General features: G+C 43.8%; 1 protein-coding gene across 1 annotated transcript in view; it reads left to right on the forward strand.

Moving 5' to 3' along the window:
- MMS19 (MMS19 cytosolic iron-sulfur assembly component) overlaps window positions 1–26924 on the forward strand; it is a 498998-nt gene that overhangs the window by 136190 nt on the left and 335884 nt on the right. Inside the window, exon 5 of the mRNA XM_085606380.1 lies at window positions 24934–25008. Within this exon, the coding sequence (XP_085462506.1) occupies window positions 24934–25008 (75 nt within the window). The remainder of the gene's footprint in view (window positions 1–24933; window positions 25009–26924) is intronic.

Here is a 26924-nt window from a genome sequence, read left to right on the forward strand (position 1 = left end):
TAATTTAATCACCGAAGGTGATTGCATTTTGTACTTTAAAATTATAACATGAACTGAACCATACCCCCCTCCCTCCCTCCACCCTCTAACTGGTTTACCAGTCTCCTGTCTCCTGTCTAGCCTAGTACGCCTAATTCATTATATTTTCCTGTTCGTTGCTGCTGGTGTGCGATAATCTGGTCGATGGAGTCTGTTTAGGCTTTGACTCTTGCATACCATGTTCGTCATGGTAATTCATTGGGTAGGATTGACTTGAGTAGGTAGGAGATCTAGCCGTTTGATTTCTTCCAACATGATATCCCATTCCATTGAAATGGGGTGTTTCCGCAGCCGTCGCGCCTCTTCGCGTCTGAGTGCCGCGCTTTCGGCGCTGCCCCACTGTGCCACCTCATCCCGCCATGTTTGTGGTAAAGGGCACCTAGGGGATTTCCATCGCATGGTAATTGCTCTAATGGCCAGAATAAATGCAAGGTCCAAGAAACGTAATTGGACCTTCAGGGCTCTAGTACGCTTGCGCAGGCCCAATATACATTCCAGCATGTTGTCTTTAATTGTGAGGTGTGTGATCTCTCCAAGAGTAGTCTGGATCTTTCCCCAGTAATCACGTAGGTTGGGGCAAGCCCATATCATATGGATGAAGCCCGCCTCCTCCGCCTTGCATCTTGGACAGCTGTTTTGTGCTTCAGGGAACATGCGCTGTATTCTCTTTGGGGTTAAATAAGATTTATGAAGAATCATAGTTTTTATGAATTTAAGTTTGGCATTACGGGAGACGCATTTGGGGTGCTCTAAGATACTCTTGCATGCTTTATCAGTGAGTTCCGTGTCTGCGGACTCTTCCCATTTCGTGCGGAGGTCTGTGAGGTCCACGGAAGCTTGTGCTCGAATACCATTATATAGCCATTTGACAAGGTGGCCACCCCGCCCCATATAGTAAAGCAGATGGACTAGTTTGTGTTGCGGAGGTTCGTTGCGTTGAGGCGCCCATGTCGCCTCAACGCAACGAACCTGTTACATACAATGTGTGTAATCATTGTATGTAACAGATAAAGGCGGTCTGGTGCACCCGTAACTCGCACGAAAGTCATGGTCTAAGAGAGTGCCTTCCCCGAACAGGGATCCAACCTCCTCCACCCCAGCCTCTACCCAATCATGCAGTCTAGTCATCGTGAGCTTGCCTCCCGTGATCGGTAATGGGATATTTTTCGTGTATGGGATCATGCCTGAGGTATAGTGCAGGGCCTTTTTCCAACAGTGTAATGCAGTTTTTAATAAAGGGGGTCCAGTCGGAGGTATTTTCATTGTAGGGAGCAATAAATTGTGTAGGGTTCTGCGGTCCAGGTCACGAGCGTTCTCAATCTATTATAATACTTATTAAAAAGCTGCTCACCTACAATAACTGGTCAAGTGGACCAGGAGAGAGACAGATAGAGGCTGTTTTATGATCGACCGTACATTGAGTGGAGGACCCCTGTGGGAGGTCCCCAAATCACCTTTCATGGTCATGCCTCAAATTGAAAGGTTTCTTGAGGGGCATGCTAGAAGTCATTGGGCAGGTAACAGGCCCTTGTTTAACTGAATGTCCTGAATTAATCCTACCAGGGGAGTCTTTTAACTGAGATTTACCAATTGTTTGGAGGGAAAGAGAAAACGGTAGCATCTTCTACTTATAGCTAAACAGTCGATCCTCTACCCCTGATGGTCAGCCATAATACCTAATTTGTGTTGATAGGTAAAATTAGGTAGATACTGGGCATGGAAAAAGTATCAAACATAGCCCAGAGGAAAGAAAAGCACTTTCAGAAGCACTAAATTCCACTTTTTTTCTACCTGCCAAAGATTTTCATGAACTAAGCTGTCCTAAAAGATTGTGTGCCCTACATTTATTGGATGATTCCAGAGTGGCTCCTATGTTAAAAGTATTACAGCCGGCTGACCTCCTAAATCAAATGGCTAAACATGGTGGGGCTAGTGTGACCAATATCCTGTATTTTGATGGGTAGGACAGTTATCCCAAATGTAGATGGTGCATTTAGATAGTCATTGGGATTTGAGGGGGTTGTGGAAAAGGCTGTATTGCTTTTCTATTTTGTACAATTAAAATTAAATACAAATGTATTTAAACACTAACATCGTACTGCTAGGCCAAATAATGTGTTAAATTTCATAGGTGGCTGGAAAAAATATAGACCTGGAAAAAACTGCTATGAAGTGATCTCCACTTGGGAATTGTAACCAGAGAGCACATTAATGCTTTTTTCTTTGTATTGGTGCCAACGCTTCATGTAAACCTCGAAATGAGACCTATGTGACTGGAAAAGAGACCTAAATGACTGACTTGTGTATTTAAATTTCATTTTCAATTTGTTTAATTGCTTCAGTCCTTTGAAAATTACACTAACAACAGTTTTAAAAATAATTATTTTTATTGCAAACAGCATAATAGCAGTACATCAGTTATACCATCATTTTACATGTAATCCAACCAATAAGTTTATAGTTTCCTTTCTGTTATCGGAGAGGGTATCTCACCAGTGTTGCATGGCCCTCCCTGTATGCCTAAGGTCCCTATCTGAAAGACACATTAGTAGTGATAGATTCCTTACCTTAGAATTGCCCCCAGGTGTCAGACTGGATCCAGAAAGTTTTTTCGTCAGCACTACCTCTGCTCGTCAGAAGGTGGCGTCGGTCGGCTCCGCGTTCGTCGTCTGTGTCGTGGTCGCCGGGATGATGTCGCGGCGGCTACATAGACACAGCCCTCGCGTGCTGACGTCAGTTATTTCTTTTTCCGCGCCAGCCTGTGCAGATCCAGGAAGAGCAGTACCTCAGTCATTTTTTTGACTACGTTCTTCTCAAATTTTGTTGACGTCTTGTTTCGAGTCTCTGACTCCGAACAGGTGCACGTGGGATGCCCGGTTTCAAGGCCTGCGGTTCCTGTACCTGACTGATGTCGGTGATGGATCTGCACCGCGTGTGCCTCTTTTGCCTGGAGCGCAATTATGACCTCAAGTCGTGCTCGACTGTCAGTTGTTAACGCCAAAGGCTTTGCGGGAGCGGTCCTGAAAGCTGTTTGAACGACGGCACTTGGCTCCCCGCCGTTCGAGGTCCCGGTCGAGAGGGAGGTCGAGGGACCAGTCGCGGAGTCCCCATCAGTCCGACTCGAAGTCATCGCACTCTCGGTCGGGTAAGTCTAAGCATAAGAAGAAGTCGAAGAAGCATCGTCACTCTTCGCCTTCTCCACGTCGGTAGGCCGACTCAACGAGGCGCGCGGGTGGTGCCACTCCCGTGGCTCTGCGCACGGAGCCTGAAGGGTCGACTCCGAGCTTCCCTCCCTTTCCGGGACCCGGAGCGACCCCGCCCAGCGTTGTATGTTCTATGAGGTGATGCATGCAGTCTTTGGGTGGACCGAACCCGCTGACGTTCCTTCGGGCCCCTTGGACTTGGTTGGGGGAGCGTAGGTCTTCGCTGCCGGCGGCTCCGGCATCGCAGGCTCCTCTTGGATCTAGGCCAGGATTCGGATCTGCGCCTGTTGACCCTATTGCACCTCCACCAGCACCGCTTCCAACGGCACCACTACCATGCCCAATGCCGGTCGGCCCCCCGGCAGGCATTGACCCCAGCCTGCTTCCTTACGTGGACACTTCTGGGGCCCCTTTCCAACCACAGTGGCAACCAGAGGCAGATGAGGAGAACTGGGAGGGGTCAGGTGACCCTATAACTGACCAGCTTGGTTCTGAACAGGACTGGAGAGAGGAACTGGGGGATGCCAGTGGTCTTGACACTTTGCCCGACCTTGGCATGTTGTCTCCTCCTACGTTGGCTACGGAGGAGGGAGCGTCATACACTGTGGTGTTGCGTCGGGCGGCCGAGGCTCTCAACCTCAATTCCTATGCTGTAGGTCAGGACTAACCCCCTAACTGAGGTGTTTCAACCGGCGGCGAGCTCTTCGGAGCCCCTGCTTCCGTTTAATGAGGCCCTCCCTGACATCCTTTTGGGCACCTGGTCCAGGCCCAACAGGGGTCTCCCGTGAACAGGATGATCGCCTGACGCCACCGCCCTACTCCGGGCGACCCCACTTTCCTCTTCCAACAACCCACCCCGGAGAGCTTGGTGGTCCAAGCCTCCACCTCCAAGAGCGCCTTCCCTACCGCTCCACCGGAAAAGGAATCCAAGAAGCTAGACCATCTTGGGAAGAAGATTTTCTCTTCCACCAGCTTAGGGCTGCGTTCCATATACACTGCATGCCTCTTGGGCCGTTATTCGCACTCTGTGTGTGATACGGTGGCGCAAGTTCTGCCTCAGTGTCCGGAGGAGGCCCGAACAGTGCTCTCTCAGGCTATCGCTGCCGGGAGAGATGCAGCGAAGTTTACGATCCGTTGTGGGCTGGACACCGCCGACTCTATTTCAGGACTATTTCAACATCGGTAGCACTTCGTCGCTATGCCTGGATGAGGTCCACTGGCTTTTCATGGGATGTCTAGAACACCTTGACGGACATGCCCTTTGATGGTCGTCGCCTCTTTGGCGACAAAGCAGACAACGCCCTTGAGCGCTTCAAGGACTAACGGGCTACGGCCAAGTTCTTGGGCTTCTCCTCCCGTCCACTCATTCTGGTTTTTGCCCCTTTCGTGGCTATGGAAGGGGTGCCCCGCTACGTCCCACCCAGGGCGTCAGGCCGCAGCAAGATACCTAGCCTTTGCACGGCCGGGGACGTGGGAACCAGTGTCGTGGTAACGGGGGCCAGCGGGCGGGCCAGTTCACAAACCCCCCCTCTGCAGCAGCCTCCAAACACTCCTAGTCCGACCTTTCAGGCCCATCGAACGTCAGTGGGAGGCAGGATTCGCCAATACCTCCCTCACTGGCGCATCATCACTTCGGACAGGTGGGTTTTGCAGATAGTCCGAAGGGGCTACTCCCTCCACTTCGAGACTACCCCTCCAGCCATGCCACCTCGTTACCTCCGCATGTCGGAGGATCATCTGGCACTTCTCCAGCAGGAAGTTACGGCTCTCTTGGCCAAGGGAGCCATCGAGCGCGTTCTTGTCCCAGAAGTAAGTTGTGGTTGCTACTCCCAGTACTTTCTAGTTCCCAAGAAGGACAAGGGCCTGCGTCCTATCTTGGATCTCAGGGACGTCAATCGCTTCCTCCGGAAGGAGAAGTTCAACATGTTGATGCTTGCGCAGGTCTTGTCTGCCCTCGACCCGTAAGACTGGATGGTAGCATTGGACTTGCAGGACCCTTATTTTCATCCCTGTCCTGCCGGCCCACCGGCGTTACCTGCGGTTCACGGTAGTCCACGAGCATTTTCAGTTTACCATGCTCCCCTTTGGCCTTGAATATCACACAAAGAAGAGGGATAAAAATAAAAATAAATTTCGTGGAGACCAATAAGTGTGTGGGAGATACACCAATTTTGCAAAACTGCCCTCACACACAGCAAGCTGTGTCATGCTTCATCATAGGGCTGCTACTACCCCTCTGCGCCAGCCAGACGCATGGAGGTGGAGCAATAGGGGAGGGGTAAAAACAAATACAACATACAAAATAATGTGGAACCAACGGTGAGTTGAAAGTGCAGAACCAGTGATAAACAGTGATAAAAAACCAATACTGGGAAAACCTTAATCCAATTTTAATATTAGGTGCCCAGTATGGAGTTAAAAAGATCAAAAAACGTGGGTGATGGGTTCGGAGAGCTTATATGGAGGTTCCAACCCCCACTCTGCATAAATGTCGACATGTTTCAGCCAACACTAAATAATAACCCGGCTTTCCTTAGGACTTCTCACCACTGTAGTTCCCAGTTGTAAAACCTTACTCCTCCCAATTTGGGAAATAAGAGGAAGAAACGCCTCAAGTGAGGTCTCTCGCCTTTCGAGAGGAACCTGTAGTGGTTATAAAACAAAGTATAAATTGAAAGAAAAATAAATAAACTCAAAACCACTATATATACAAAAGAATATCATAAGAATGGTGAATACTGCCCAACCACACATTAAAAAATCTCCACAGAAGCATACTCAAACCTCCCTCAATAGGGAAATAGGTGGTTGCTTACAAACATAATGCCATTAATGTTCTTGGCTATGTACTCTCTCCAATAAATGTACTAGTCAGGAGGTGTAGTTATACCCAGTAAACTACAAAGATAAAAACAAAAACAATTGCTCGAAAGACACCACAACACCTAGCGCCGTTTGTTATACACAACTTACCGAGTTTATTAAGTTTATAAACTCGAAATGGCAGGGGAGTGAGGACAGCCGCCCACAAGCACTCTCTGTGAACAAGAGAATACCAATACAAAGATTTAGGTTTAAGTATTGATTTTAAAAGAAGGAATGTTGCACAGACAGAAACTTTAATTATCAAGCGCTTGACCGTGTATTAGCACATGTATTATTGTGCAATGGTCGTCTCATGAAAACAAATAGTATCTTCATCCAGGAGGTGACTTCATTACCCAAATCAGTGTTGTATTTAAATTTAGATTTTAATTTTAAAATTAGGACTGCTATAGTATTGACGAACAGCGCCGAAGTTTTTACACAGGTCTAAGTGATTGTTACTCCAATGTTATGTTAAGAAACTGCCTATATCAATGGAGAAAGGCAATCCCCTCATATTTAGAATTTCAATACCTCAATCGCTATTCTCCTCTCGCATAATCAGCGCTCTTGGATGTAAATTAGCAGCCTAACGCACTCTACTCCCAGACTACCCCCCGGGGGGGACCCGCTTACTGCTTTCTAGGGCTGCTATCCGCCACCGTTTTTCGTGCCTCCTTCACCGCCGTGTAGGGTCTTTAGGCTGCGTTTCCTCAGTGCTTTTGAGGACGTACCAATCGTGCCCCTCAGCGCGCGTCGTCTCACGTGATCCGTCACATGTAATGGAATCATGCTGGAACACTAGAACGCGTAAGGCAAACAGAAAGCTCCTTCCCTCGCATTCAAGCACCCGGGATCCCGGTTCAAGACCCCAGGGCAACCACTACTAACCAAAAGGTTGTTAAGTAGATATTTATTAAGGGAATTTTTTTTTATTTAAATATATATGTGTGTATATATTGTAAAGAGGAATCTCATACTTAAAGGTATATAGTAGCATGGCGACTCCTATAGAAGCGGTGCAGTGGTAATGCTAATTTTTGCAGAAATCCTTATTGTCAATTGCCCCTCGCACCACCTATACAATCGGGTCTTAGCAATAAAAACTCTGCACAATAACTGAGTAATTGCAAGTTTGTTACGTGTGATGTGAGTCATACATCAAAAGACTGATAAAGCTGGAACAAATATATTGGGCAAAGGAGGATCCGGTAGAGATAGATGTAAACCGGGTCTCAATGTGACAAAAATAAAAGTAAAACACAAGCGGTTATGGAAAGCCCTAGACAGGTCCTCATTCTCATTTGACCCCCCTTGAAGTGTGAGACTGGATATGCGACTGAGAGCACTCCGGTATAAGTGTGGCAGACTACGGCAGGGGCCTTTGGGAAGATAATACACATGAATAGGGCGTTGGGAGTTATGATGCTTGCTCAAAATAGGCGAGCGGTTCTTGGTATGCTGAGCGTAGGTTTCATGACATACTTTGTTTGGTCCATTTAATTTAAATTTAAATTGAATTTAATTTATATGTAAATTGGACTTGACACACGTTCATCCATGTAACCCGGACGTGATTTCTGACCTACTGTATTGGTCTACTAATTCTTTTATTATATTCTGTGGTATATGACATTTATGTGTCTGGGAGGAGTATGAATCACCTACTGCATTGCTGGTTCTCAGGTAACATTTGATTATTTGCACTGGATCTTATTTGATTGCATTTGTTACTTATTGTTTGTGTTTGTCATTTTTTTGTTGTCATTTTTCCATTTTCCTTTTCAATAAAAACGATTTGAATTAAAAAAAAAAAAAAAGTAAAATTCCAATTAATTAGATGGAGAGTATTCAAAGTCTGTTGTTTGTTGTGTAAATGTTGATCAGGGGATAAAGAAGACCAAGCAAGAACAAACACTGGCATTCCATATTAAGCGATAAAGTATCTCTAATGATCCCTTTGGAGCACAGTTATAGGTATATAGGTCATGCAGGGACATCTTCCAATTTAATCTAGGAATTCAAGAGGCTATTCCAGGGAATATCATCATTTAGTCTCCTAATGGAACTCCCGACTCTATAAATCCATTTCTGTTCACGTAAAAAAAGGGCTCTTTCTGGATCTCCACTGCTTAAGTTAATGTTAGGTTTGTCCAACACAGTCAAGAAAAAGTCCTCCGCGGAGTGCTTCTTATCTTTGAAATGGTTAGTCAAACGGCTTGTTGTCCGTTGACATCTGAAAGTCGACCTATGCTCCATGATCCTTATCTTAACTCGTCTGGTCGTCATACCGAGGTAAAGTAGATCACAAGGACACTTCAGTAGATAAATTACATAGGCAGAATTACAATTCGTATGACTGCGTTGTTCCCAAGGATGAGGTAGCCCTAGTTCTATACTTTTTGTGTTTGCTGTGAGATGACAGACATCGTGCATCCCACATCTCGTATGCCCTGAGACTGGGGAAAGAAAACTTTTCTGGTTCTCTCCAACTCTTTCCACTTGCCTCTTTCTAGTGAAACTTGGCCTAGTATGGACCAGGATATCTTTGATATTTTTGCTCCTCTTAAATGAGAACAGTGGCTTCTCAAAAGCGAGTCCCTTGGAATTTAAGATTCTCCAATTCCGTAAGATGAATTTCTGAATGTCATTAGAGGATGTATTAAAAGTAGGCAAACACACTGTTCTTTCAGTAGGTGTTTTTTCTTTGGACTCAAGAAGCACCTCACGATGGCAATTAGATGCTCTTTTCTTAGCCCTTCGCACTACTCTCGCGGGGTAGTCTTTGTAGAAGCTTCTCTTCTAAGGTCTCTGCTTCCAACTTAGTCTGTGCGATTAGAACAATTGCGCTGAAAATTGACCAACAGGGAGATTTTCCCTAAGGGATCTCGGATGGAAGCTCTTGAATGATAACAAACTGTTTCTATCTGTAGGCTTGTGAAACATTCTTGTCTGGAGGCAGCCGCCTTCACAGAAAATGGTCAAATCCAAAAAAGGCAAACTCTCCTTTGATATAGTGGATGTGAAAAGGAGTAGGGGATTCCTACTGTTCAGCCACATGAGAAAATCGTCAAGGGACTCCCTAGTGCCCTTCCTTATCAGAAGGACATCATCAATAAATCGCCTCCAGACCTTGATATGGTCAAGCCAGGGGCCTTCAAGGGAGTAGATGTACTGGTCCTCAAAGGCCGACATGTACAACCCAGCTAAGCTGGGAGCAAAGACAGTACCCATGGAGGTCCCGTGGGTCTGGAGGTAGTAGGTGCCCTCAAATTCAAAGACATTTTTGTCAGGGCTACCTCTGCCAAATGTAGGATAAAAGGTCTAGGCGTACTGTACTCCCAATCCAAAGTGTACAGGATGTCTTCAACCACCCTTAGTGTCTCCATCTGAGGTATGTTAGTATATAAGGACTCCACGGTCAGGCCTACCAAGAAATCCTCTGTGGGGTCATATTCCAAGGTATTCAATAGTTTTAAAACTTCCATTGTATCCTTAAAATATGCTGGTCTGGATTGTACAATGGGTTTGAACAAGAAGTCACAAAACTGTGACAATGGCTCCAGAAGTGACCCCATACCCGACACAATGGGCCTCCCTGGTGGGGGTCTTGTTGGTTTATGTACTTTCGGGAGAATGTAAAAATATGGGGTCACCGGTTCTGATCGGCAGAGGAATCTACCCTCTTTCTCTGTAATCCAATCATTTTGAGTAGGATCCTGTTCTAATATCTTGTAATTCCTTCTATCGGCAAGGAGTCTCAGACATTCTCTTTCATAGGCAGTTCTGCTCAATACTACAGTGGCTCCACCCTTGTCTGCCTGCTTTATTACAATCTCATTGTTGTTCTTCAGCTCATCAAGGGCCCTTCTTTCCTTGGTTGATAAATTCATAAAAGTAGCGGATTTTTGTCTAGATAACAATTCTACTTCATGAATTACAGCTTGTTCAAAAGCCTCTACCTCGATTGGGAGTTGTCCTAATGTTGGTGTAAATTTAGATTTTGGGCAGAAGTTTGTATCACCCCTCTCTGGTTCCTCTACATTCTGGTCACCAAAAAAGACCCTGAGTAGGACGTTCCTAAAGAAACCGGCAAGTTCCTGTCTGATCTTAAAAATGTCTGGTGTATTAGTAGGTACATATCCCAATCCCTTCTCCAGTACTACAATTTGGGTATCTGACAATTCTGTTTCTGACAGGTTTATCACCAAGGATATCCTTCCCGGCTCGTCCCTGGGGTTGATTCCTTCGCCATACTCCTGGTTACCCTCTGTTCCAGGTCTTCCCATTGCACCCCTGGGGTACCCTGTTGCTTGCCCTTGTCTCGGCCCCTCCCTAAAAAAGGAGGGTTCGGCATTTGGGGAAATTGTATCATGGGTCCTCCCTGCATGCCTGGATATTGTGGTGGATATAGTGAGGGCCAACCAAAGTTATTATTGGAATAATGAGGGTATGATGTAAACTGAGGGTGACTCCTCTCCCTCTCCCCCTTCTTCTCCGGGGTCTGCTCTCATAGTCGCTGTCCTCACTGCTGGAACTTGTTCTATCCGGAGTTCTACTCTCCCTGTTGTTGCCATTTTTCATATCATCCATTTTTTTCTGAGCGTATTCATTGGTGATATAAGGATAGACTTTCTCCTTTGAGAACCTTTTCAGGTTCTTCTGGAGTTTATTCACTTTTTCTTTTTTTTTTCTTCTCTTTTTTCTTTTTTTTCTTTCTTTTTCTTTTTTGTCCTCATTCACCTCAGAAAAAGAGAAAAATGTCCATTTTTTCTGCCCTTATCGTTTGTTAGGGTTACCAACCACCAACGGGCATACTCTAATAAACACCAACCTTTCTGCGGCTGTGTCTCACACTCTGTATTATACCGGTACTGCTTTATTTTTCGAAGAAGGAAAAAAAAAACGGTGAAGGCCCTGAAGCAGTACAGGAGTGTTAGCCGGTGTAATCATTGGACGTGAGCGAATACTAGTATCATAATTATAACCTCAACCATTACTTCATTCACCTTCCAGCCAAACAATTAATGGCTTCCAGAAAGCTTTCTTTTTGGACACTTTCCCTGAAAGATCCATTCGAGACATATATATTAGGGATTCCAACCAATCCGAATGCTGTGGAGTTATGTTGCTTACCCATTTACGACAGATTTCCCTTCTGGCCAATAATACAGCATAAAACAACAAATCTCTAGGGGTTCCTGTTAGCTCATCATCCACCCCAAACATAACCAGAGAAAGGCTTACCTTTATTAGCCGACCCAAAATACCTGTCATGGTTGTTTCTACTTTGCTCCAGAACTCACTGCCTTTTCCAACCCACATTTCGCACAACTGGTTCGGCTTCCTTTCCCCTTCTTAAATAGTATCTCTGGTGATATGTAAGCCCTATGAAGTGAGAAAAGGTGGTTTCTTCTTAAAAAAGCGGGTTTAACTGTGTTGTAAAGAGTGCGCATAGATACTTGCCAAATGTTCTGCAACTGGTCACCAGGCAAGTGCTTTCCCCACAGCTCCTCCGCCAAAGTGAATTCTCCATCCATGCTGTCTTGAAGGTACCAATACCAAAGAGATACTTCTTTGCTTCCCGGTGGCTTACTTATCAGTTGATCTTCCAGGATGTTATTAGTACCCAATATCGATGCCTTGCTTTGCGCCCAACTTTTTAATTGAAGGTACTTAAACTTAAACCATTTAAGTCATACCAAGGTAACAAATGTCCATCTCTAGACAGATCTCCCCAGATGTTTAATTTGGCTTCTCTGATTGATAGTGCCAATTTATCATTAAGACACTCGGGGGTCCCTGGGGAGTCCCAAATCGGGGCAGAATAAGAATAATAATCTATTTTCAGCAAGCGTTGTATATGGTACCACATGGATGCCATCGAGTGCAGTACCTTCAGTTTAACTTTTTTGAAGAATTTAGGATCTCCAAATTTAAAGAGAAAGCCATCGGGTTTTATTTTTTGCTCTTTTAGCATGGCTAAAAACATTGAGCCTATTACAGATCTATCAGGGGTTTTTAAAAGCACTCTGGAGTTTTTTAATTGGAAGGCCCACGCATACAGCTGAATGTCAGGTAGAGTTAGACCCCCCTTCATCTGCGTAGCTTCTTCCAAGAAATCCTAATCTCTTTGTTAGCCCAAATAAAATAATTAATTGCTTGCTGGATACTGTGTATGGTAGCGTTGTTAAAATGTAACGGTAATTAATTGAATATAAAAGTGATTTTCGGCAGGATACTCATTTTTACCAAGCTGACTCTCCCTAGAATAGTTAATGGGAGATACATCCAGTTTTTCATTAATTGAGCTATCTCTTTGAACACTCTTCTTAAATTTGTTTCAGCAATTTGATTAATGTCCTGGACTATTCTAAGACCAAGATATCGTATCTCCTTTTTAACTAATGGATTACAGCTGAACGGGTTCCATATCATAGCTTCTGTCTTAAGTTAGTTTACAGAATACCCCGATATTCTTCCAAAGTCTGTCGCTATACGAAAAATAATAGGCAGAGCAGCATCTAGATTAGACGAGTATACCATGAGGTCGTCAGCATATAAAGCGACTTTTTTAACCCAGTTACCCTGACAAAATGGTGGAATGTCAATTGAATGTCTTTCTAAAGGCAAAGGGTTCCATATATGAATTAAATAAAAGAGGAGAAAGGGGGCAACCCTGTCTTGTGCCTCTAAAGATCTTGAAGGAAGAAGATAACCTGCCATTAACTAATACTCTTGCAACTGGATCTTTGTATATTAGCTTTATAGCCTGACAGAAATTATCACCCAAATTATAACTTTTTAATACAGAGAACAGGTAAGACCATCGGACCTTATCGAATGCCTTAGAGGCGTCCAATGTTGTTATAGCTAACGGTGTACTAAGGCAAGTTGCAAAACCGATAGCCCCAACAAGCTCATAAGAGAGCTCATGTAGATATCTTCCTTTTACAAAACCTCTCTGGTCTTCATGGATAATATACCCCGCAATTTTGGCTAACCTGTCAGATAACATTTTAGTAAAAAATTTATAATCTGAAATTAAAAGTGATATTGGTCTATAAGATTCACAGGATACAGGATTTTTACCCGGTTTCAAAATAAGGGTAATTGTCGCCTCATTCCACGATTTTGGTAATTGTATTCCTTGATCTAATATCTCATTTATCACCGATGTTAAGAGTGGGGATATCTCATCGACTAAGATCTTGTACATCTCTGTTGGGATGCCATCTGGCCCTGCCGCTTTGCCTCCTTTACTGGATTGAATTACTTTAACTACTTCCTCCTTACTAATTGCTTGATTTAGAATATTCTGTTGACTATTATCTATAGGACTAATAGATTCATTAAGCCAATCCTCTACCTCAGTTCCTACAATATCCTCTTTTTCTTCTGTATATAGGTCACTAAAGAAGTCTTTGAAAGTCTCTCTTATCTCCGTCTCCCTACTTAGTATGGCTCCAGATCGTTCTTCTTTGATCTCCTTAATCCTATTCCTGCTCCGATCTGACTTGACTTTCCAAGCTAAAAGTTTTCCCGCCCCCTCACCATACTCAAAGTGTGCCAGCTTACTGGTCTCCCACCTTTTTTTAACTCTTTTAATTGGAGAATCTCTGATAATTGATTCTTCTTAAATAGTAACTGCTTCCCAAGCTCCTCTTTTTTCTCCTCTGATTCAGATCCTCTTATTTATAGTTCTGTGTTTTTCATCTCTTCCTCTAGTTGTGTTATTTCTCTTCTGTATTTCCCATTTCTATGGATCTTTATACTGGAGATTTTGCCCCTTATAAAGGCCTTTAGACTGTCCCACACTATTCCGTTTGATGCTGAGCCTATATTAATCTCTATGAAATCTCTAACGTCAGCTTTAAGCTTTTCCATTGCTTCGGTGTCCATTAGTATAGTTCGATCCAGTGTCCACCTGATCGCTTCACACTCACTACTGTTTTTTAGAGTTAAAAGTACCGCCGAGTGATCTGATAAATGAGCCGCCTTATATTTGATGTCTAAAATATCTTATCTAAGACCCCAATCAACAAGAAAATAGTCAATTCTTGACCTGCTGCCATATTTTTTATTATGGAAGGATATTCCATGTAAGGTCCCTGCTCTTTGTCTCCAAAGATCACATATTGTATGTTGAATCATCAAGTTTTTTAATAGTGCACCTGAATTTGGGGTAGGTATGGTTCTAGTTTTACTTGATTTATCCAATTTTAAATCTAGCACAACATTGAAGTCACCTCCCATAATTATCGGACCAGTAAAGTCCAAGAGATAAGAGAATAGGTTCGTCAATGGTTCACAATCATCATAATTCGGGCCATAATAGCCTACTAGCGTCAATGATCTATCATCAATTTTAGCTTCTACAATAATCCATCTGCCTCCTTTGTCTGTTTTTGTACGTGTTACCCAGACTTTTGTCTGTTTTTTTACTATTATGGCCACCCCCCTGGTATTCCCACTCTGATCTGTCCAAAAAACTTGTTGTACCCATCTTAATTTTCCAAAGATATCTAGACACTCCTTTTTCAATAGGTGTGTTTCTTGTAGGATCAATATTTGTGCGGGGGAGTCTTTCAGATATTGGAGTAGCCTGACCCTTCACCCGTAACCCATTAATATTCCAAGTTAATATCTGTATGGACATATCTTTGATAATACAATTCTAAATATAAGGACTAATACTGAGGTGTTTGAGGATTTATTTTTATTTTTTCCCATATGCTCCCCACCCTGTGACACCCATCCCTCCCCTGGAGAACCCACCCCTGCTTCTTCCTCTTGGACATGGTGTTAGTCCAAGTTAGACTTTTGCTCCATTGAAGTTACCAGAACCACAAAACAGGATCTCCTCAGTAGGCCGCCTACCTTTCACGTCCTGTAATTTTTCCACCTTGATGCTGGAAATGGCGGATGGCTGCTTCGAGGAAGCTCCAACTTCCAAGCAGTCCAGACGTGCAGCTACAGCGTATGTGCTGACGCTGCCACTGTTCGTCCTGGGATAGCCTCGCGCTGCTGCCCTGTGGCTTTTCCTGAGCTCCAGGGCGGCTGAAAAACAACGTGAACCGCTGTCCGGATTCCGGGGGGTATAAGACGAAACAGAGCTCAAAGGGCTCAAAGGACTCCGGCTAAACCCTCGTTTGAGGCACATAGAAGCAGAGAGGTACGAATACTCTGCGATTATAATAGAATTATAATGAGTTTAGGCGCAATGCATGGTTCGGCTCGACCGGGAGCTTCTGGAGCTGCGACCTACGTGCTTATTTGGCCACCATGTTCTCCCTTAGTGCACATTTTTTCATGTGGCCGAGTTTATTCACTTTTGATCTAAGAAGATAATCCTTGTGCTCTGCTATGTCATTATTTATTTCCTCCAATTTCTTTTTGAAGGATCCCGATAGAATGGTAGTTTTTATTCCTTGTTCATTTCCTTGGATTTTAATGTAGAGGACATCGGCTGTTCTCTTGGCTGTATTAATAATGAGAATCAGCCAATCCCTCGTACATTTCCAGGCAATCAAGGACCATTCTTTACGAAAGACAGGGTCCTCAAGGAATATCAGAGGTTCATTTGTTACCAGAAGTCCTCTAGGCGCCGAATTCCTTCTTAGATGTTCTGTTAAAATTGCCCCATACAAGATTGTTTTAACATGGGATCTTTTTAGCTCTAGGAGGGTATCCCAACCCTCCCCTTGTGTGAGGACCTGGTTAATTGTGGTGTCTCTGAGCAATGATGGTCCTCTGAGGATTGCTGCTACTGCATCATCCCCAAAGGCCAAGCCCTGTTCCTCAGCCATATTATCAGGGCAGGAGGCCCAGTCCGACTAATACTCACTATACTTGTATTGAGTGTGCGTGCTGGGAAAAACTAAAATTAGTTTTTATTATAAAGATATAGACCCTTGCGGCTCAGCAGCTGCACTTAGAAGCAAAACACATAAAATACAGAGGGGTGAGAGGAATATCCCTCTTCGACCTCCCGCTCAAGAATTGAATATCACACAAAGAAGAGGGATAATAATATAAATACATTTTGTGGAGACCAATAAGTGTGTGGGGGATACACCAATTTTGTAAAACTGCTTTCACACACAGCAAGCTGTGTCATGCTTCATCATAGGGCTGCTACTACACCTCCGCGCCAGCCAAACGCATGGAGGTGGAGCAATAGGGGAGGGGTAAAAACAACTACAACATACAAAATAATGTGGAACCAACGGTGATTTGAAAGTGCAGAACCAGTGATAAACAGTGATAAAAAACCAATACTGGGAAAACCTTAATCCAATTTTAATATTAGGTGCCCAGTATGGAGTTAAAAAGATCAAAAAACGTGAGTGATGGGTTTGGAGAGCTTATAATGAGGTTCCAACCCCCACTCTGCATAAATGTCGACATGTTTCAGCCAGCACTAAATAATAACCCGGCTTTCCTTAGGACTTCTCACCACTGTAGTTCCCAGTTGTAAAACCTTACTCCTCCCAATTTGGGAAATAAGAGGAAGAAACGCCTCAAGTGAGGTCTCTCGCCTTTCGAGAGGAACCTGTAGTGGTTATAGAACAAAGTATAAATTAAAAGAAAAATAAACTCAAAACCACTATATATACAAAAGAATATCATAACAATGGTGAATACTGCCCAACCACAAAAAAAAAAAGTCTCCACAGAAGCATACTCAAACCTCCCCCAATAGGGAAATAGGTGGTTGCTTACAAACATAATGCCATTAAAGTTCTTGGCTATGTACTCCCTCCTAAATCTTTGTATTGGCATTCTTTTGTTCACAGAGAGTGCGTGTGGGCGGCTGTCCTCACTCCCCTGCCATTTCGAGTTTATAAACTTAATAAACTAGGTAAGTTGTGTATAACAAACGGCGCTAGGTGTTGTGGTGTCTTTCGGGCAATTGTTTTTGTTTTTATCTTTGTAGTTTACTGGGTATAACTACACCTCCTGACTAGTACATTTATTGGAGAGAGTACATAGCCAAGAACTTTAATGGCATTATGTTTGTAAGCAACCACCTATTTCCCTAATGGGGGAGGTTTGAGTATGCTTCTGTGGAGACTTTTTAATGTGTGGTTGGGCAGTATTCACCATTCTTATGATATTCTTTTGTATACATAGTGGTTTTGAGTTTATTTATTTTTCTTTCAATTTATACTTTGTTTTATAACCACTACAGGTTCCTCTCGATAGGTGAGCGACCTCACTTGAGGCGTTTCTTCCTCTTATTTCCCAAATTGGGAGGAGTAAGGTTTTACAACTGGGAACTACAGTGGTGAGAAGTCCTGAGGAAAGCCGGGTTATTATTTAGTGCTGGCTGAAACATGTCGACATTTATGCAGAGTGGGGGGGTTGGAACCTCATTATAAGCTCTCCAAACCCATCACCCATGTTCTTTGATCTTTTTAACTCCATACTGGGCACCTAATATTAAAATTGGATTAATGTTTTCCCAGTATTGGTTTTTTATCACTGTTTATCACTGGTTCTGCACTTTCAACTCACCGTTGGTTCCACTTTATTTTGTATGTTGTATTTGTTTTTCCCCCTCCCCTATTGCTCCACCTCCATGCGTTTGGCTGGTGCGGAGGTGTAGTAGCAGCCCTATGATGAAGCATGACACAGCTTGCTGTGTGTGAGGGCAGTTTTGCAAAATTGGTGCATCTCCCACACACTTATTGGTCTCCACGAAATTTATTTTTATTTTTATCCCTCTTCTTTGTGTGATATTCAATTCTTGAGCGGGAGGTCGAAGAGGGATATTCCTCTCACCCTTCTGTATTTTATGTGTTTTGCCCCTTTGGCCTTACCAGCGCCCCTCAGGTGTTCACGAAAGTGATGGCGGTGGTCGCAGCTCATCTGCGCAGATCAGGTGTTTCAGTCTTCCCCCTATCTCGACGATTGGCTGTTGAAGGCGGGCTCGCCCCAGGCAGTCGTCTCCCACCTCCAGACTACAGCCGACCTCCTGCATCTGCTGGGGTTCTCCATTAATGTGCCGAAGTCTCACCTGATTCCCTCTCAGAAGCTCCTCTTCATCAGAGCGGTTCTGGACACGGCGCAGTTTCAGGTCTATCCTCCCTAACAGCGAGTCCGGGACATTCGGGATATGATTCCGATCTTTCAGCCCTTGTCCGGGTTTCAGTCAGAATGACCCTGAGGCTGCTGGGCCTCATGGCCTCCTGTATCCTGCTGACCAATCATGCCAGGTGGCATATGCAGGCTCTACAGTGGGACCTGAAGTTCTAGTGGGCGCAGCATCTGGGGAATCTGTCCGACTATGTTCAGATCTCGGAGGGCACTGCTCAACAACTGCAGTGGTGGTTCTCAAACCAGGATTAGGTCAGTGGCAGATCCCTCTCCCTCCCCCAACCCGACCACACTGTGGTGACGGATGCCTCCCTTCTGGGGTGGGGCGGCCACATGGCGAGAGGCGGAGATCAGCGGAGTCCGAGCTTCACATCAACCTTCTGGAGCACCGGGCGATTTGTCTTGCACTGAAGGCATTCCTTCTCTCTGTCCGGGAAAGAGTAGTGCAGGTGTTCACGGACAACACTACCGCCATGTGATATTGCAACAAACAGGGCGGGGTCGTTGACCTCATGTCAGGAGGCCCTTCGCCTTTGGACATGGCTGGAACATCAAGGCATTTCCTTGGTGGTTCAACACCTGCCAGGTTCTCTGAACGCCAGGGCGGATGAACTCAGCCACAGGTGCATGATGGATCACGAATGGAGTTTTCACTCGGAGGTGGTGCTAGGTCTCTTTCAACAGTGGGGAAAGCCTTGGTTAGATCTATTTGCCACTGAACAGAAAGAGCAATTTCAGCAATTCTGCGTGTTGGAATTTCCAAGGCGGCACTCGCTCGGCGATGCTTTTTGTCGCGAGCGGCGTTGTGGTCTGTTGTACGCCTTTCCGCCTATGCCACTTCTGCCCAGAATGCTGAAGAAGATCAGGCGCGACTGGCCCAAAGTCATTCTTGTGGCTCCAGATTGGGCATGAAGAGTCCGGTATCTCGAGCTGCTCAACATGGCCATTGATCCTCCGATCTGACTGCCTCTTCCGGACGATCTTCTGTCGCAGCAGCAGGGGATGGTCCTCCACCCGAACCTGTCCAGTCTCCACCTCCTTGCGTGGAGATTGAGAGGCGGCAGTTGATGTCTTTCGACCTGCCTCCCGAAGTCTGTGAAGTAATATTGGCAGCCAGGCGTCCCTCCACAAAGACGGTATATGCATGCAGGTGGAATAGATTTGTGGCATGGTGCACAGCAAAGGATGAGGATCCCCTTTCTGCCCCTCTCTCTGAAGTCCTTTTGTAACTTCTCTCTTTAGCCCAGCAGGACTCTGCTCTGGGCATTATCAAGGGCTACCTTTCAGCCATCTCTGCCTTCCTTCGGCTGCTATATCAGCCTTCTTTTCAACTCCTCAGTAGTTAACCGTTACTTGAAGGGTTAACATATCTCTTTCCTCCAATTCCTTTCATTATGCCTCAGTAGGACTTGAATCTTGTACTAACTTATTTAATGTGCGCTCCCTTTGAACCGCTTCATAACTGTCCTTTACGTCTCTTGGCTCTTAAGACTGCTTTCCTGGTAGCCATCACTTATGCTAGAAGGGTGAGTGACCTCCAGGCTCTTTACTCAAAGCCTCCTTTCCTGTCTGTTCACCCAGACAAGGTAGTTCTATGGACCCGTGCATCCTTTATCCTAAGGTGGCACATCGGGCAGACCATTACTTTGCCCACTTTCTTTCTGCCTCTGCATCCTTCAAAGGAGAAAGAGAGGCTCCACCGTGTGGACCCAAAACGTGCGCTCTCCTTCTATCTGGATCACACAAAACAGTTGTGGGTGGATGATCAACTTTTTGTTGGCTACGTGGGTGCAAAGAAGGGTCGGGCCATACACAAGCGCACCATTTCTAGATGGGTCGTGTTATGTATTAAGGCTTGTTACTCTCTAGCTAAAAAGGAGCCTCCAGTGGGGTTACGCGCTCACTCCACCAGGGCAACGGCAGCCACTACTGCCTTGGGAAGAGGAGTGCTTCTGAATGACATCTGTCTGGCATCTCTGCACACGTTCACCAAACGCTACTGCTTGGACAGCCAAGTCCAGAGAGACAACTTCTTTGGCCTTCCTGTTCTCCAGGACTTTCTGGTGTGATCTTGGTTCGCAGACCCACCACCGGGGTTGGTATTGCTAGGGTATCTATTCTAAGATAAGGAATCTATAACTAACGTGTTTCTTTCAGATGCACAAGTTACTTACCTTTGGTAACAATATATCTGTAAGAAACATTAGTTAATTATAGATTCCTTACCGCCCCACCCATCCTCCCCGTTCTGCGAACTGATTTCTAGGGTTAAGGAAATCCTTTCAGGGCCCTAGGTTTGTGCATCAATGGTCAGTGTCTTGCATGGCTCTGCATTTCTGGCGCGGAAAGTCGTGTACAGAACTGACGTTGGCGTGCGAGGGCGGCGTCTAAGTAGCTGCCGCAACTTCATCCCGGCGACCACAACGACACGGACGACGAACGCGAAGCCGACCGATGCCACCTTCTGATGCGCAGAGGTACTGCTGACGAAAAAACTTTCCGGATCCAGTCTGACGCCTGGGGGTAATTCTAAGGTAATTAATCTATAACTAACTAATGTTTCTTACAGATGTATCGTTACCGAAGGTAAGTAACTTGTGTTTCACAGCCCTCGATAGGTTTGCCATTGCCCACAGATCTTTTCCCATTTCTTCGGACAACCTCTGTTATAATAAATAGATTGTACTGCCAACCGTACGAGCAACAGTTTTATATCCTTACACATGATAACTGCATAGAAAGTTTAGTAATTAAATTACTACTCAGATAGCTGATGACATCTCGTTCATTTATTTACTTTGATATATTTTTTATTTTGAAAAAAAAATTGACCTCATACGTTTTGTATATGCCTGGTATCCTTTTATTAGAGTACAACATCTCAGTTAACTCACGTGTCCTAATACTCTTGGTAAGCAAAACAACACATCTTTACTGTGCCTGCTCAGTATTTTGTCAGTCAGCACAGTGTTAAACCTGTATTTGTGCTGGTCGACATACCAATTGTCTCAGAATTCTAATCCTACTCCTGATTAGGGTCTTGGCTACTCTTTATAGGTGGTTACATCAAAGTGTATACTTCTCTACCCAGTGTTCATTGTATCGAAAATATGAATCCATTTTGTTTCTTGCTGTTTTTGTTCCACGTTGCCTCCTCCGCCGTGCATAGAATATGTTCAGTACCCAGCGGTTAAATCTTTTTAATTTCACACATTTATTTAATAAATCAGATTGTGTGACAATTGGATATTTTCCATCATGGTCTTTGAGTGCTCTCAGATGTTCGCTCCATCTGTCCAGCATCTTCTCGCAGAGCAGACGTATTTTTTTATTACATTCACATTGTATCAAATGCGCATAATCTTTTGTGTTGCAGTTTATAAAGTCTCTGATTTCTAAGTCTTTTGTGTCTCCATATTTTCAGCACTTGGTGATGTTATTTAATAGATAAGTACAAAACTGACATTTCACACATTTTAAGTTACCCGATTGTAATTCCAGTAGCCATTCTGTTTTACCATGGTTCACATTTTATCATGTCATTCGGACTCGCATATAGATCTTTAATATCTTAACTTGCTTAAAAGTGATAGTTGGTCTCGTAGCAAGAATTTAACTGAGTGGTCGGTCTGATATGAGGTCATCACAACTTTTCTTCAAGATATTGTATAGTGTCTTCTTTTCTGTACTAAATGTAATGATGGAACTGACAGTGTCACTTATTTTGCTTCCTTTATTCCGTTTATTTTTTAATGGATCTTCCCAGTTTATTTTTTTGGCTTGGTTGAATGAGGTTGTAAAACCAGCCTATCTAACTCCCCTCTCATGGAATCTGTCTTAAATTATATGTAGTTTCTATTGCAAATTCTAGGTCACTGCAATTGTGTATCGTTCTTATCATTTCACCAAATGGAATATTGTTGATTTGCTTTTTAGAGTGGTGCGATGCAGCTTGTTGAATACCATTTACGGCAGTTTGTTTAACATAAAGTTGCATTAGTAAACATATGAACTCCCACCTACTATATTCAAATGTCACATTGTATTGAATTTCATTCAAAGAATTCTGATATCCCTGCAGTTCCTTCTCTCTCCCACTCCCGATCAAGATAATGTCATTGATTTATTGACCCCAAGAAACAGTTGTGTCTTTTATTTTACTTGATTGGAAGTTCGAGGTGTGCTCCTCTCATGCCACGTCATAAATACTTTGGCATAATTTCTTGACATACTTCACAGCAGAGCATATCAGAAAAGAACCTGCAGGTAGCAGTATACTACACGCTGTTTGATTCCACTCTAAAAACGTCCATTACATTACAACTCCCACTTTCCTTTTTGTAATGTTTCTAGACTTTTTATTTTTATTACCACCAAGGAAATGAATAGAACATTTTACAAGTTGACTCATAGCATCCATTAATAAACTAACACATCATCAGTGGGTGAAAAATGATACTGTGCAGTGCAGTCCTGAGCCATTGTCAATGGCTTAGAATCATTCAAGCATTCCTTCTATCACTTTTATAGGTCTCGCCTGAGCCAGCGAATGCATTGCTCTGGCGAGACATTTAGCTTAGTGGGCTTTAAAAAACCTATCACAGCTTTTTGTGTGCCATACTGCATGAGGTTACATGCACAGGCACGAGCAGAGGCGCCATCTGGCTTTCCTCTCGCTCTCCCAAGCTTGCACGCCTCGCTCCGCCTCTGTCTTGCTCGCCCCTCCCCTCCCCACCACAGAGAGAGTCCACCACAGAGCGTGTCTTGCGGCCACGCGTCTTGTTTCATGTAAGTTGGCTTTTTTTTCTTTTTTCTATTCTTCTTCCTTCCATACCACTTTCCTCCATCTTCCCTTCTTTCCTTTCTTCCTTCCTCTCGCTATTCCATTCTACCATACTACTCTTAACATCGCTCACCCTCGTTTTCTTTCTTTCCCTCCCTTCCTTTTTTATTTCCTCCTTGTACCCCTTTGCACATTTGAGTTGATGCTGCCACCTCCATACCTCTGTTAAGGTTCGAAGATTTCCATCTCAGATTCGGACTGCTACAAAATAGCTTCTTTATTTTTGGGAAGTTTTATACAGCGTGAACTTGACCCGACAGTATCAGCGCTTTACACGAGCATCAGTTGTATTATAGATGGACACATTAATTTGTTATTTGGTATGGAGAAGAGTAAGTGATTTATCCAGAATCACAGGATGATGAACCCGCTTCCCCATCGTCCAAGTCGACAGCTCTAGTAGTTAGGCCACATCCTCAGGTTGTCACCTCTGCGCTCCTCCTCCTTGCAATCCGCTTCATATGGGGAGGCGGGGGGGGACAGGTGGTCGATTGTGGGCTGCAAGAACCAGGGTCACCATGGAACACATCATCATTAGTACTGGCATGCAGTGTCTGCATAACGATGTGTCTGGAAGTAGGTGGATGACAACTGTGGCACTTAAAAAATTCTGCAACTAAAAAGTTAATAAATCCATGCGATTGTGATCTTGTGACCAGGCAGCGATGGGATTCAACACTAAGACAGTGACCGATTTCCTTTTGCAATCATCTGATATATATCAGACATGACATATATATCCAGCAACAACACGGCCACACAACAGATGGAGAAGGTGGGTTAGCAATAAGTAAAGCACTCCCACCTGTCCTCCCAAACACAACATCATGGGCCCAAAGGTCAATGACTTTGGAATTGCCACCAAACCGTGAGACAGAGACAAAGACATTATCTGAAACACGTAATCACCAGTCAAATCAGACCCTTACTGTCATAACCAAGCAGGCCAGGATACTAACAACAGACTGTGTGCTGTACAAATGGCAACAGCATTACATAACCACATAACACAACTTGCTGCACGAATCTTTCCAGCTGTAAATCTGTGATGTGTCAACGGAACACTGGCCTCCGAGGATGATGAGGGCTGAACAGCAATAATTAACAAGCATTGGCATGGCCAATAGGTCTCGCTTTTGGGACCTTATCAGTGTTTACCCATGCAACAGTTGATGATGTTGCACCAAGGATATTGTGCTGCATAACTAAATACTTATAAGGTCCCAAAAGCGAGACCTATTGGCTATGCCAATGCTTGTTTTTTGTTGCAGTACATTCTCTAAGTGCAGCAGGCATGCCCGGACATGGGCCAGGCCGACTGTTACTCAAGGCCTGCTTTATGTGTGGTCAGCAAATGAGATGCTGTTTTCCAGCCCAGAGAGTTACAGATAATCCAGGGGTGGGTAAAGGTGTGAACTTTACAGCTTTAGGATTCACTAAGAACATAATTTGGATGGGAATCTATAATTACGATTCTCATTATGCCACTAATTACTCGTTTTTGCCCAGCCCTCCTCATAGAGTGGAAATTATAATCATAATTCAAGTGGCCACTCACATAATAAGTGGCAAAATGTATGGATAACATTTGGGGTGGGTCCGAATCAATGACCAAATAGTTAAAAAAAGAATCCCTTTTGAGCAGGGAAATGAGTATAAGTTTGTGTTCAAGTTGTTTTATTAGGCAAAGATGAAATGTCATGGGAGGATTTAGGCAGATAAAGGAATTTAATCGCAAAGTTAATTTTCCTAGTTCTGGAGAAAGATAAGGCCTAGTGAGAACAAGATCTCGTTGTAGGTTAATTTTTCATTATGTTCATACTTCTTGCAACTGTCACATTTCTAAATACTATTTAAAACCCTATTTTATTTTCTTCACAGAGCTTGTGTGAAGCTTTGCCTAAAGGACTGGCCGTGTCTGTGCTAAAGGCAATTTTTCAAGAAGTTCATGTCCAGGTGAGGCTGTGTAACATTGTTTTTTTGCAATCGGTCTATGAAAATTATGGGATATAAAACATTTTCAAATCTGTCCATGGCAGTTCATCTCCCGAAAGACTATTATGACATGTTTATTCAGACACCCCTCAATAACCATTCGTATTCCTCGCTGGTTTCCTGTACTTTAGTTTCCATCATTTTATTTCACACCCTCCTACTTTTCCCCCTTTTGTGAGCTTTTGCTTTGATAATAAGTTTTTGTACTCTATAAATGAACAAAAACACAAGAGCAATGTAAAATATGATCTTTAATTGTTTAAATTGGCCCTGAAACCATCCTGTTGGTCAAGTCCAGCTCCCTTATACACCTTTTGTCAAATGTTGGTTGGCAATTAGTTGTTTACAAGTTTGTTTCCTGTTTTGTAAAGGTCTCAACTTCCAACCAAATGGTTCAAAGGAGCTGATCCATAGTAAGAACAGAAATAAAGATCTGGACAGCCCCATCTGGTTCTAGGTATTTTCTGCACTCCGATGGAATAAGATTTGTAAACTTGGAGCTCTGCCTCCTTGCCTTATTGTACATATATTTATTATCAAAACGAGTTTAAATTTGTCATTTTTATGGAGGACACTTCAAAAGGCACGCTAACAACGGGTTTCCCACTCAGGGCTCAATTTAAATAAATCGGATAAACACTGTGTGCCTGAGTCATAAATAAGTCGAAAAGTTAATTTAGAGATTTCTGCTGAAATATACTGTTTGTAGCATGTGTTGCTGTTGATCAAAGCTCTCCAACCTTTTCTGAAAAATAGCTACTTATGGTGAATGAAAATCATGCTGAGCTGCTAATATTATTAATGTTGTAATAGTGACCAATCAGACAAGATAACTAAGTGGAGACCCCATGGAAAAAAAAGGCCAGGAGAGATCACCTCTGCGCATCATGCATAATTGCCAGTAGTAATGCAAAAAAGGCTTTATCAATTTGGAATGCCTCTGCATTAATACATAACAGCCATAGCTCCAACCTGCCTGGGACCAAGATAATATGAGTAATGAGTCTCCCCAGTTCTGCATGATTTGTGCCTATGGTTTGGAAATTCAACCATTTTTCTTCAAACATCAGTCTATTAGTTCTGAAATTATGCGGGTTAAAGTCTTAAATAATGTAAACAACAAAAGAGTGTGCCTTCTTGTGAGAAGAGCAGGCATGAAGAATCTCACTAGATTCTTTAAAAAGCCCTCACTCACCAACCTGGTTGGTGACATGCTTCATCATAAGGCCCCACCAGGAGAGGCCGAGTGCCTCCCCGGTGTCCTTCAATGCCAGAATTACTGCGGAGCAGGTTTTTTGATTGGGTGACAAGTGAATGTGATAGTGTGGTGGTTAAAAATGTCAAGATTGTGTCCAAAAATGATTTATTAGTTGGCCAATCAGACACACTTAAAAACGGGATATGGGATGAAAAACTGATTAAATTGTTCAGCTATATCCCATTGTGTAGGGTCGACAGGTTTCTGCCTGAATTATGCTATTTGCCAGGCATTTGCCAGGCATTCTTCAGGACCAACAGAGATGTACCTCAGCGGTCTTCAAGCTAAAACTGCAATTACCATAAAACCAGCGGATAAAGGTGGGGGGGGTGTAGTTATCCAGAACACAGTGGATTACGATAGGGCATGCAAAACCCTCCTGGATGACAGGAAAAACTACCCGCCCCTAACCACAGACCCTTCCCCTGAATTGAAGACACGGATCGTGAACATGGTAAGAGAGGCAGAAGAAAATGGCCATATCACGAAACACGAAGCGGAGTTCCTGACAGCGGGTGATAACGTGATACCCTATTTTTACACGTTACTGAAAAGGCATAAAAACAAAATACCCCCACCTGGACAGCCCATCGTGTCGGGTCTTCACTCGAGCCACTGT

This window comes from Triturus cristatus, chromosome 1_2, assembly GCF_964204655.1.
Source record: "Triturus cristatus chromosome 1_2, aTriCri1.1, whole genome shotgun sequence".
Classification (NCBI taxonomy): domain Eukaryota; kingdom Metazoa; phylum Chordata; class Amphibia; order Caudata; family Salamandridae; genus Triturus; species Triturus cristatus.